The sequence below is a fragment of the Salvelinus namaycush genome, chromosome 27 (assembly GCF_016432855.1).
Source record: "Salvelinus namaycush isolate Seneca chromosome 27, SaNama_1.0, whole genome shotgun sequence".
NCBI lineage: Eukaryota > Metazoa > Chordata > Actinopteri > Salmoniformes > Salmonidae > Salvelinus > Salvelinus namaycush.
The window spans coordinates 14,257,018-14,270,374 of NC_052333.1; the positions used below are offsets into that span (position 1 = coordinate 14,257,018).

The following is a 13,357-nucleotide window of genomic DNA, read 5'->3' on the forward strand; positions in this document are numbered from 1 at the left end:
GCCATTTGGCATGTCGCCCTGCTGTGTGCTCACTGCGCTGTTGTGCGCTGCCAGACGCAGTCAAGTTCAAATATGCTAAACCACAGTTTATGACATCACAATGTCTGTCACGACTTCCGCCGAAGTCGGCTCCACCCCAGTGTCCCGTCGGACTTCAGTACGTTCCGTCTGCTGTCCGTGACCAGTTGATCTATTGGGCCCACACATCACCCTCCTCTGGTCATCCGGGGATCGGTCAGACGGTGCACTGTCTGTCTGGGAAGTACTGGTGGCCCACCTTGGCTCGGGATGTGAGGGTTTATGTTTCCTCCTGCTCGGTGTGCGCCCAGTGTAAGGCTTCTAGACACCTGCCCAGAGGTAAGCTACATCCCTTACCCGTTCCACAACGGCCTTGGTCACACCTGTCGGTTGATTTTCTAATGGATCTGCCTCCCTCACAGGGGAACACCACGATCTTGGTCGTTGTGGATCATTTCTCTAAGTCCTGTCGTCTCCTCCCTACGCCCGGTCTCCCTACGGCCTTACAAACTGTGGAGGCCCTGTTTACACACGTATTCTGGCACTACGGGGTGCCTGAGGATATAGTGTCTGATCGGGGTCCCCAGTTCACTTCGAGAGTCTGGAGGGCATTCATGGAACGTTTGGGGGTCTCGATCAGCCTTACCTCGGGTTTCCACCCCGAGAGTAATGGGCAGGTGGAGAGAGTGAACCAGGATGTGGGCAGGTTTCTGCGGTCCTATTGTCAGGACCGGCCTGGGGAGTGGGCGGCGTTCGTGCCCTGGGCAGAACTCGCTCTGCCACTCCTCCACTAACCTCTCCCCCTTCCAGTGCATACTGGGGTACCAGCCGGTTCTGGCACCGTGGCATTTCCCAGGTCTCCTCCACGCGGAGGAGACCTGGGAAACCGCCCATGGTGACCTCTAGCAGGCCGCACTGCGCCAAAAGACCAGCGCGGACCGTCACCGCAGTGAGGCCCCGGTGTTCGCACCAGGGGACAGGGTCTGGCTCTCGACCCGAAACCTGCCCCTCCGCCTGCCCTGCCGGAAGCATAATGTCCAACGTTATGTTTGGAGGAAAAAGGGGGAGGCTTGCAAGCCAAAGAACACGATCCCACCCGCTGTTTGTGGGACCAAACAGTCTCCTCAAGTCCTCAAGTCCTGAGGAGAGTGAACGAGGTATGTTACAGGTTACAGCTTCCCCCCGATTACCATATTAACCCCTCATTCCATGTGTCTCTCCTCAGGCCGGTGGTGGCTGGTCCTCTCCAGGAGTCTGAGGTACGGGAGGTTCCTCCGCCCCCTCTGGACATTGAGGGGTCTCCGGCGTACTCCGTCCGTTCCATCCTGGATTCTAGGCGTCGGGCGGGGGGCCTTCAGTACCTCGTGGAGCGGGAGGGGTACGGTCCGGAGGAGAGGTGCTGGGTTCAGGTGGCTGATGTATTAGACCATGAGCCGCGCGTCGGGGGGGGGGGGGGTACTGTCACGACTTCCGCCGAAGTCAGCTCCTCTCTTTGTTCAGGCGGCGTTCGGCGGTCGACGTCACCGGCTTTCTAGCCATCGCCGCTCCATTTTTCATGTATCCATTTATTTTGTCTTGTTCCCTGCACACCTGGTTTACATTCCCCAATCAATTCATATGTACTTATTCCTCTGTTCCCCATCATGTCTTTGTGTAGGATTGTTTGTGTTACGTGTATTTTGATATTGTGGATATTGTTACGCGCATTACGTTTTGTCTATGTTCCGTGTTTTGGGCACATTTATTGTTATTTTGTGCTGTCATTTTGACCGGAATAAAAAGTGCGCCTGTTCACTACACGCTGCTCTGCTCTCCAGCACCTGACTTCGCCTCCGATACACACTCCTAACAATGTCGTCACCATCGACAATGGCTGTCAACCCTACTGTATACAATTCTTTCTCAAGAAATTAGTAAATTGCTCAGGAGAAAGAAGATAACTAGATGATGAAAAGAATACGGAACCTACCGTTGGCAGAGCACTCCGTGGGATATACCATACAGAGACGTGATCTGCAACAACATGCTATGCTGGATCTAGGTGTTGTTTTATAGACTGAATACAGCCTTAAGTGATATGCCAGTTATTTAACACACATACAGGAGGTTGTTTTCGGCACAGTTCAGCTGAAATAAAGCTGACCAGAGGCTGCAGGCTTGCTGTATGTGTATGTGATTGCCAGCCTGCCAAAGACTAGGGCAAAACAGTTGGCTAGGTGCTGCTCTGTTTCAGCTCTCGTGGGCAGTCTAGCGGTTTGCAGAAGGAGGTGTTTTCTGTACCCTTGAGTGTCCATGCATACAGGGACCTTTGAAATGTTTGGATGTCAATTTGATTGGTGGATTAAACGTTTTTTTTTAAATAAAATAAAAAAAAATACTTTAAATGTGCACACACTAGATAATCTCCCTGATACAATATCCTGCTCTATACCATATCATTAGTTGGGTATGGAGGATTAATAGCTGTATGCTCACATGGGAGAGGATTAACAAGCTGAAGAGATACACAGGTATCGAGATGATCAATAAGCTATCCAGTGATGCCAACAGAAATCTCTATTTTAAATCACTGCTCCTTTGCAAAAGGGCAATTATCAAACCTTCCTTGGCTCATCCATAAAATAAATTCAATCTGAATAGAGATATTTGTACTTTAAAATGGTTGAAGAGAGACAAGTACTTTGAGAGCCAAATCAATAGTTCATCAACAAATAATATTACATCAATGAGTCCAAAAACAGCAAGATGGATCTGGATGGTGTGTTGGTTTTTGTTGTACTTTTACAAAGACTTCCAAATCGATTTCCGCCATCTACCGTCTAATAGAGAAATAATGCCTGGCGTATAACACCAGTATAGTTTATAGTACATGAGTGTTTGCCATTTAATGGTAAAAGTGTGTCTTTCTTTTATTAGACTGCATTTCACAGCCATGAAGACACTCATTCACTTTTAATTGCTCTGGAGTTGGGAGCTGGGAAAAAGCAGTTTGTTGACCACAGAGAAACAATAACCGCATACTGAGCTAAAACCACCACTATAGGATCTGTCCCAAATGGTACCCTACTCCCGAAAGAGCCCTATGGGTCCTGGTCAAAACTAGTACACTAGGAAATAGGGTGCCATTTGGGATGCACAGTTTTATTTATAAAGTGCCTCTCAGTGTGTGGATGTGTGCCAGTAAAGGCAGATACCTGTAGATTGTTTATACTGTCGAGATGTATTTTATATTTTTTTCCTAGGAGTGGGTCTCGCTGGATACATCCATATATGTGAGTGATTACTGTTGTTAAGCTGAATTGAATGCCTATTCTGAACATATCTGTGGTTGGTAACTCACCTCTCAGGGATCAATGCCTTTATAATCTAAATCTAGAAGGATTGGGCTGCTGAGCTAGAATGACTAGGCTTATGTTGTTGGTCTGCAGAGATGAATATTATTAGTGTGTGTTCTGAACTTATGACCTATGGATACAGGTTGTGCCAACACCCCACTATTTTAATTGGGATAGAGGCCTCGCTCTGTCACACTAACCCCTTTTCCATCCATTTTTTTTTGTCTGCTCTTAAAATGAGTAAAACGGCCCAGTACACTACTTTAAAAATATATAAATTGTATTCTGATTTATCAGGGGGTGCTACAGCACCCTCAGCACCAATACTTATTGCGGCTATGTACAGCTGTGATGGAAACAAGTCGTTTCGGTACCATTTTCTAAATGCAAATAGATAATGTTCGTTCCACATGGTGGGATCTTTTGTGTTGGTAAAATTAATTTTTGAAACGCCTTCATGCTCAAATACTGATATAATAATAACCATCAAATCGAAGTAAATGTGGAGTCACGCAATGATACACTACATCACCAAAATAATGTGGGTAGCTGCTCGTCGAACATCTCATTCCAAAAATCACTGGCATTAATATGACGTTGGTCCCCCCTTGCTTCTATAACAGCCTCCACTCTTCTGGGAAGGCTTTCCACTAGATGTTGGAACATTCCTGCGGGGACTTGCTTCCATTCAGCCACAAGAACATTAGTGATATCTGGCACTGAAGTTGGGCGATTAGGCCTGGCTCGCAGTCGGTGTTCCAATTCATCCCAAAGGTGTTCGATGGGGTTAAGGTTAAGGCTCTGTGCAGGCAAGTCAAGTTCTTCCACCCCCATCTAGACAAACTAAGGGGCCTAGCCCGAACCATGAAAAACAACCTGACCATTATTCCTTCTCCACCAAACTTTACAGTTGGCACTATACAGTCGGAACTACACAGCCGGGCAGGTAGTGTTCTCCTGGCATCCGCCAAACCCAGATTCGTCCGCCGGACTGCCAGATGGTGAAGCATGATTCATCCCTCCAGAGAACACATTTCCACTGCTCCAGAGTCCAATGGAGGTGAGCTTTTGGTGATCGATCTTAGGCTTGCGAGCGGCTGCTAGGCCATGGAAACCCATTTCATGAAGCTCCCGATGAACAGTTATTGTGCTGACGTTGCGTCCAGAGGCAGTTTGTAACTCAGTGGTGTGGAGTGTTGCAACTGAGGATAGATGATCATTTACGCGCTACAGCACTCGGCGGTCCCGTTCTCTGAGCTTGTGTGGCCTCCCACTTCGCGGCTGAGCCGTTGTTGCTCCTAGACGTTTACACTTCACAATAACAGCACTTACAGTTGATCAGGGCAACTCTAGCAGGGCAGAAATTTGACAAACTGACTTGTTGGAAAGGTGGTATCCAATGATAGTGGCATGTTGAAAGCCACTGAGCTCTCCAGTATGGCCATTCTACTGCCAATGTTGGTCTATGGGGATTGCATGGCTGTGTGCTCGATTTTATACACCTGTCAGCAACGGGTGTGGCTGAAATAGCCAAATCCACTAAATTGAAGGGATGTCCACATACTTTTGTATATACACACACACACACACTACCAGTCAAAAGTTTTAGAACACCTACCCATTGAAGGGTTTTTCTTTATTTTTACTATTTTCTACATTGTGGAATAATAGTGAAGACATCAAAACTATGAAATAATACATATGGAATCATGTAGGAACCAAAAGTGTTAAATCAAAATATATTTTATATTTGAGATTCTTCAAATAGCCAACCTTTGCCTTGACAGCTTTGCTGCATCAACTGTTCAGAGGAGACTGTGTGAATCTGGTCTTCTTGGTCGAATTGCTGCAAAGAAACCAATAAGATTAGACTTGCTTGGGCCAAGAAATATAAGCAATGGACATTAGACTGGTGGAAATTTGTCCTTTGGTCTGTAGTCCAAATTGAAGATTTTTGGTTCCAACCGCCGTGTCTTTGTGAGACGCAGTGTGGGTGAACGGATGATCTCCGTATGTGTATTTCCCACCGTAAAGCATGTAGGAGGTAGGGTTATGGTGTGGGGGTACTTTGCTGGTGACACTGTCTGCGATTTATTTAGAATTCAAGGCATTCTGCAGTGATACGCCATCCCATCTGGTTTGGGCTTAGTGGGACTATCATTTGTTTTTCAACAGGACAATGACCCAACACACCTCCAGGCTGTGTAAGGGCTATTTTACCAAGGATAGTGATGGAGTGCTGCATCAGATGACCTGGCCTCCACTATCACCTGACCTCAACCCAATTGAGATAGTTTGGGATGAGTTGGACCGCAGAGTGAAGGGACAGCAGTCAACAAGTGCTCAGCATATGTGGGAACTCCTTCAAGAATGTTGGAAAAGCATTCCAGGTGAAGCTGGTTGAGCAAATGCCAAGAGTGTGCAAAGCTGTCATCAAGGCAAAGGTTGGCTATTTGAAGAATATCAAATATAAAATAAATGTTGATTTGTTTAACACTATTTTGGTTACTACATGATTCCATGTGTGTTATTTCATAGTTTTGATTTCTTCACTATTATTCTACAAAGTAGAAAATTGTAAAAAAAAAAAATAAGAAAAACCCTTGAATGAGTAGGTGTTCTAAAACTTTTGACAGGTAGTGTACAGTGTATGTTGTGTCGTCCTCCCATTACGACTCGGGAAAACATGCAGTTGATTAGGCAACAGATTAAATAAATTAGGATGAACTTCACAGGGTGAATAGCTTGATGCAGATTTCCCCAAAAATATTGAGGGTCTTATTCTGGTGACACGATGATCGATGCTTGAATGCTGTTTGACAGAAATGTAAATCTCGCTTTTATCCATAATAATCTCATCATGTAGACTAGTCTACCTGCACTGTATCTGAGAGCTGTTGGCTAGAGCGCAGATGTCAAGACCAGAGGAGGCACATTGTCTATTGAACGCAACAGTTTTTGTGACAAAACTAGCAGTAGAGTTGAAAATACGACGGAAACACATTAAACTTTAGACTTGTATTTGGTACATGAATACATTTTGTGTGCACTACGTCATTACGCACTGACTTATCTGCAACAAGTCTGTTTGGTGGAAACAGACGACTGGTGGAAAAATGTGCATATTGTCTTTATGCACATTGCATTATGAATCTATTTGATCGTAGTATCTTTATTGAATCACAGCAGTGTAATGCCTACATGGTCATATATATTAAAGCCATATGCAAACCTGTTGGTTCCTGTTAAAGCACTTTAAAGGCGACGGATCATATAGTTTAAAAGATCAGATTTTAATTTCAGTCCATCGTCATCGATCCATTGTACCACACCTAAGTACACGGAGTGATATACGGTACACTGACTGTACAAAACATTAAGAACACCTGCTCTTTCCATGGCAGACTGACCAGGTGAAGCCAAGTGAAAGCTATGATCCCTTATTGATGTCACTTGTTAAATCCACTTCAATCAGTGTAGATGAAGGGGGGGAGACAGGTTAAATAAGGATTTGTAAGCATTGAGATTTGGATTGAGTATGTGTGCCATTCAGAGGGTGAATAGGCAAGACAAAATATTTAAGTGCCTTTGAACAGGGTATGGTAGCACCGGTTTGAGTGTGTCAAAAACTGCAACGCTGCTGGGTTTCTCAGGCTCAACAGTGTCTTGTGTGTATCACGAATGGTCCACCACCCAAAGGACATCCAGCCATCTTGACAACTGTGGGAAGCAATGGAGTCAACAAGGGTCAGCATCCCTGTGGAACACTTTTAACAACTTGTACAGTCCCTGCCCCGAATTTAGGCTGTTCTGAGGGTAAAAGGGGGGGTGCAAGTCAATATAAGGATGGTGTTCTTAATGTTTTGTCCACTCAGTGTATATCACATACATGTAGCACAAGGAAACTCACCTGGCATGGGGCACATCGATGCTGGATGACACCACCTTGCGTTTCTGGTCCAGCAGGGAGACAGAGCGGGTGTGGTCCCTCTCAGGACCCTCCAAGGTGCGCCCTGTCCTCCTGCCATCCACTGCCCGCTCCCCCTCCACCGCATCTGGGCTCAGGGAGTTGGCCTCCCCGTTCTGGCCCTGGTGTGGAGTCCCGTCCCCCCGGCCGTTACAGGAGCTCTGCTGCAGAGGAGAACAGATATGACTGGATCAATATAGAAGAGTAAAGACTGGGACTCTGGGAGGCAAAAACCTAAGAGGATTTGTATCTGGAAATAAAATATGTATTGCGATTTCGCATCTTTGTTTGCCTTCCAGTCTCTCCTTTGTCATTCTAGCAAATACTCACATGTACAGACTAGAGGTCGACCGATTAATCGGATTGGCCGATTAATTAGGGCCGATTTCAAGTTTTCATAACAATCGGAAATCGGTATTTTTGGACACCGATTTGGCCAATTTTTTATTTAATTTTTTACACCTTTATTTAATCTTTATTTAACTAGACAAGTCAGTTAACTTCTTATGGCTGCAAGGGGCAGTATTGAGTAGCCAGTTAAATCGTGCCCATTTCAAACGGCCTCGTACTCAATTCTTGCTCATACAATATGCATATTATTATTACTATTGGATAGAAAACACTCTCTAGTTTCTAAAACCGTTTGAATTATTTCTCTGAGTGAAACAGAACTCATTCTGCAGCACATTTCCTGACCAGGAAGTGGAATGTCAGAAATCGATGCTCTGTTCAACTTCCTGCCTATACATGGGCATGACACGTAAGAGTCTACGTACACTTCATACACCTTCCCCTGGTTGTCAAGAGGCGGTGAGAGAAGAAATTTCGTGTTTATCTTGGTCTGAGGTGGAATTAAAGCTCTTTGTATGACGTGACCGTCCATTTCCTGTTTCTGGAGCGCGCGAAAGGGGACATGGATTTGCCTTCTGTTTAGCTGTCGTTATGGACGACTAACATCTCCGGTTTAGATTTTATTTGATACATGTGACCATATCATCGTAAAGTATGTTTTTTCAATATAGTTTAATCAGATTATTGAAATTTTTTCGGGAGTTTTGCCGTGTTCCGTTCTCTGACTTTGTTGACGTTGGAGAGATCCGTGCCACTTGGCAAGTGCCCATGCTAAATCAAGAGGGAAATTTGCCGTTCCAGATCCAAACAACGACTGTTCTGGACAAAGGACACCTTGTCCAACATTCTGACGGAAGATCACCAAAAGTAAGAAACATTTTATGATGCTATTTCTAATATCTGTCGTGCATGTGAACTGGTCGTGGGCACCCAAGTGTTTCTGGCTATTGTGGCTACGCTAATATAACGCTATATTGTGTTTTCGCTGTAAAACACTTGATAAATCGGAAATATTGTCTGGAATCACAAGATGCCTGTCTTTCAATTGCTGTACACTATGTATTTTTCAGAAATGTTTTATGATGAGTAATTAGGTATTTGACGTTGGTGTCTGTAAATATTATGGCTGCTTTCGGTGCAATTTCTGATTGTAGCTGAAATGTAAACTATGATTTATACCTGAAATATGCAAATTTTTCGAACAAAACATATGCTATACAATAAATATGTTATCAGACTGTCATCTGATGAAGTTGTTTCTTGGTTAGTGGCTATTTATATCTTTATTTGGTCGAATTTGTGATAGCTACTGATGGAGTAAAAAACTGATGGAGTAAGAAAAGTGGTGTCTTTTGCTAACGTGGTTAGCTAATAGATTTACATATTGTGTCTTCCCTGTAAAACATTTTAAAAATCGGACATGTTGGCTGGATTCACAAGATGTGTACCTTTCATATGCTGTATTAGACTTGTTAATGTGTGAAAGTTAAATATTTAAAAAAAAATCTTTTGAATTTCGCGCCCTGCACTTGAGCTGGATGTTGTCATAAGTGTACCGGTGTCGGGCTGCACCCCAAACAGGTTAAGAACACATTCTTATTTTCAATGACGGCCTAGGAACGGTGGGTTAACTGCCTCGTTCAGGGGAAGAACGACAGATTTTTACCTTGTCAGCTCAGGGGATTCAATCTTGCAACCTTACAGTTAACTAGTCCAAAGCTATAACCACTTGATTACATTGCACTCCACGAGGACGCTGCCTGTTACGCGAATGCCGTAGAAGCCAAGGTAAGTTGCTAGCTAGCATTAAACTTATCTTATAAAAAACAATCAATCAATCATAATCACTAGTTAACTACACATGGTTGATGATATTACTAGTTTATCTAGCGTGTCCTGCGTTGCATATAATCGATGCGGTGCGTATCGTTGCTCCAATGTGTACCTAACCATAAACATCAATGCCTTTCTTAAAATCAATACACAGAAGTATATATTTTTAAACCTGCATATTTAACTAAAAGAAATCCAGGTTAGCAGGCAATATTAACCAGGTGAAATTGTCACTTCTCTTGCGTTCATTGCACGCAGAGTCAGGGTATATGCAACAGTTTGGGAGGACTAATTTGCCAGAATTTTACGTAATTATGAAGGTTGTGCAATGTAACAGGAATATTTAAACTTATGGATGCTACCCGTTAGATAAAATACGGAACGGTTCCGTATTTCACTGATAGAATAAACGTCTTGTTTTCGAGATGATCGTTTCCGGATTCGACCATATTAATGACCTAAGGCTCGTATTTCTGTGTGTTATTATGTTATAACTAAGTCCTATGATTTGATAGAGCAGTCTGACTGAGCGGTGGTAGGCAGCAGCAGGCTCGTAAGCATTCATTCAAACAGCACTTTCCTGCGTTTTGCCAGAAGCTCTTCGCTGTGCTTCAAGCCTATCAACTCCCGAGATTAGGCTGGTGTAACCGATGTGAAATGGCTAGCTAGTTAGCGGGGTGCGCCCTAATAGCGTTTCATACGTCACTCGCTCAGACTTGGAGTAGTTATTCCCCTTGCTCTGCATGGGTAACGCTGCTTTGAGGGTGGCTGTTGTCGATGTGTCCCTGGTTCGAGCCCAGGTAGGAGCGAGGAGAGGGACAGAAGCTATACTGTTACACTGGCAATACTAAAGTGCCTATAAGAACATCCAATAGTCAAAGGTTAATGAAATACAAATGGTATAGAGATAAATAGTACTATAATTCCTATAATAACTACAACCTAAAACTTCTTACCTGGGAATATTGAAGACTCATGTTAAAAAGAACCACCGGCTTTCATATGTTCTCATGTTCTAAGCAAGGAACTTAAACGTTAGCTTTCTTACATGGCACATATTGCACTTTTACTTTATTCTCCAACACTTTTTTGCATTATTTAAACCAAATTGAACATGTTTCATTATTTATTTGAGGCTAAATTGATTTTATTGATGTATTATATTAAGTTAAAATAAGTGTTCATGCAGTATTGCTGTAATTGTCATTATTACAAATAAATTTAAAAAATTAAAAGCGGCCGATTAATTGGCATCAGCTTTTTTTTGGTCCTCCAATAATCGGTATCGGCGTTGAAAAATCATATTCGGTCAACCTCTAGTACAGAGTTTACTAATGCTGCTAGCTTTGAGCTAACACCAACAGGATGTATGCTACCAGTGGAGGGTGTTTGACTTTCAAATATATCAAAGTCCAGACTCTCTTTGTTTGTGTGAGAAAGCCCCTGAAGGTGGCTGCTCTTGTTGCTGCAGTGCCCCGGTGGTGATAACAGCCATTCCCTTTTGCACAAGCAAGCATCTGCCCTGACATTCCGTAAACCACTACCCCGTGGAAACAATCATGTGAGGCGAAGCAGCACACACACACACAAAATAACTCGGGACGGCAACAGATAGCGTGTGTGTAGCATGCCGTGCACACTTGTTTTTGGGCGCCCCTTAAATAAAGACGTCAACCATCCAGACATGCACGGTGAACACACACCCACAGCGGAAAGGGCAGACACAGGCCAGGGAGAGAGAGAGATACACATGGCTAACTGCACCAGCAGAGCGTTGAAGGACAACATGCCCATACAGATTTACAGTGGGATGGAGATCCTCATCTCCAGAACACACTGGAACACGATCAGCTCTCAACTGAAGAGAAAACTACAGGAAACACAGTCAGTCGATCACACACAGTTTTGAACAGTTGGCTTAGATTAATGAGATAAAATATGGATTATTATCTATAAAAACCTGGCTGAGCAAACATTTAACAAGCGAGAAAGCCTTTCTGAAAACAGGACTTGAGTTAAACAACAAGATGGATTATCTGAACCAAGAGAAAGATTAACCGTTACCTAGACCAGTTATTTGACTATAACCAAACCAATCTCCATCGCTTCCTTTTACAGCCATATGAATTATGATATTTCATGCATGGCAGGGAATTGCAGAGCTAGCCAAATCGACCATAAAATGTAAATTGAGTTGCACGTGTCAAGAGTTTTCAATGTGGGGTAACTGTGTCTCGCAGCTCCTAAATTCAGGAGATTAATAATGTAAGTTTAACAAACTACCATGCTGTACACACCACACACACACAAAATTAATGTTCTTGCTTTAGGCATGAGGTTTTTCACCTCTAGTAGGCCAAAGGTAAAGAAGTTTCATGCATCATAAATTGACAATAGCTCAGGAGTCATGGAATACTCGCTTTCATCCTAATGGTATTTGTGTTCAACTCATGTGATGTATTGTTCAAAGATTAGGCTATATATCATCAAATGTTTTCGGATAAAATTTTCATCAAACTATTAAAGATTGAAATATTATTATTAAAAAAGCTATATATTTGTAGAATTGAGGAGATTTACATGGATTACAGGTTATATGTACATACAAGGATGTGAATTGACCTAATGGGGAGGGCTTCGCTCCAGGATAAAGAAAACAAATATTTTGCTTACATAGCCAGCCAGAGCATACAATATTATTGTAGTAAAATAAACATACAATGTTATTACAGTTGAACTTCCAACTTCTGTCACTACACAGTAGACTACACACAAAACAAGAGGAGATCAGGAGTACAGTAATGCAGTAGTTGATTGGTTTAAAACACTCAATGTGTCTGGTGATGTAGCCTAGTTAACCATGTTGATCTCATTCTCTGAACCATCACGTCACTGCGCATTACAATAGCCAAATGCAACAGTCGGGATACTGATTAGTACTCTCCATTCACCAACACAGCCCTGTGACAGCAGGATCCATGATCCTTCCCTCAAAGCAAGGGGAGGCCTTGCCTTGGCTACACTGCCTGGTGAATGATTTTGGCAGAGCGCAAGCCAACCGAACCGGACTCTCTCTCTCCCATCTGATTACTCATCTATCCATCATGAAGGAATCTAAACATGGCCCCGTCGTATGACATGCAGGCAAACGATGGCCAACCAACCAATGAGGAGCAATGTGCTGATGAACAAAGAGTCAGTGAGTTAGCTAGCTTCAGTTAGGGTGTCTGATGTCAAATCAACTGAAAACAACACATGCCTTTGTCTGTGTGGGAGCCGCATATAATGTCAGTCAGTCGGTCAATGCTACACCTCCTTCCTTTATAACAACAAGTGGCATTCTCCCACCTCCCCCTCCATCCCCTTTTCCCTCCATCCATCCATCCACTCCTCCTTCCTCTAAAGTGAATGGTGCTCATTTGGCATTCTGGGCACCTTGCCATAGCTCCAGATTCTTCTCCAAGCCGTGCCCTTCTCTCGCCAAGCCATGCTTTGTTACTACAGCTGCTACAGCAACTGCTTGCTGGGAGATGTGAACCTCTTCAGTTAAACATCTCTCACCCCTTCCTCTTGTCCCACCAGCCTCTCACCCCTCCATTCTCTGACCCCTTCCTCTCCCTCCGTCCCCTGATTCTACCCATGTCTTGTCTATCTACTTTTAGAAAATTAAGCAGTGCTGAGGGAAGCTACCATTCTGTTAGAGAGCTATTACTTAAAAATGATTACAATCTGACTAAAAATGGAATGGTTATTATGGCTTGTTTATCAAATGTGGTTGCTAGGAGTCGCTGGCTATGGCGTCCTGCATTTCTGTCGTGCCTTTATGCAAACGTACTACTTACATTGATCTTTA

General features: G+C 43.5%; 1 protein-coding gene across 2 annotated transcripts in view; it reads right to left on the bottom strand.

Moving 5' to 3' along the window:
• LOC120022848 (zinc finger protein 704-like) overlaps positions 1-13,357 on the bottom strand; it is a 101,855-nt gene that overhangs the window by 86,784 nt on the left and 1,714 nt on the right. The window contains exon 2 of one of the 2 annotated variants that reach the window (XM_038966887.1): positions 7,264-7,481. In XM_038966887.1, the coding sequence (XP_038822815.1) occupies positions 7,264-7,481 (218 nt within the window). Of the gene's footprint in view, positions 1-7,263; positions 7,485-13,357 lie in introns of both variants that reach the window. The other variant, XM_038966886.1, reaches the window with a different exon arrangement.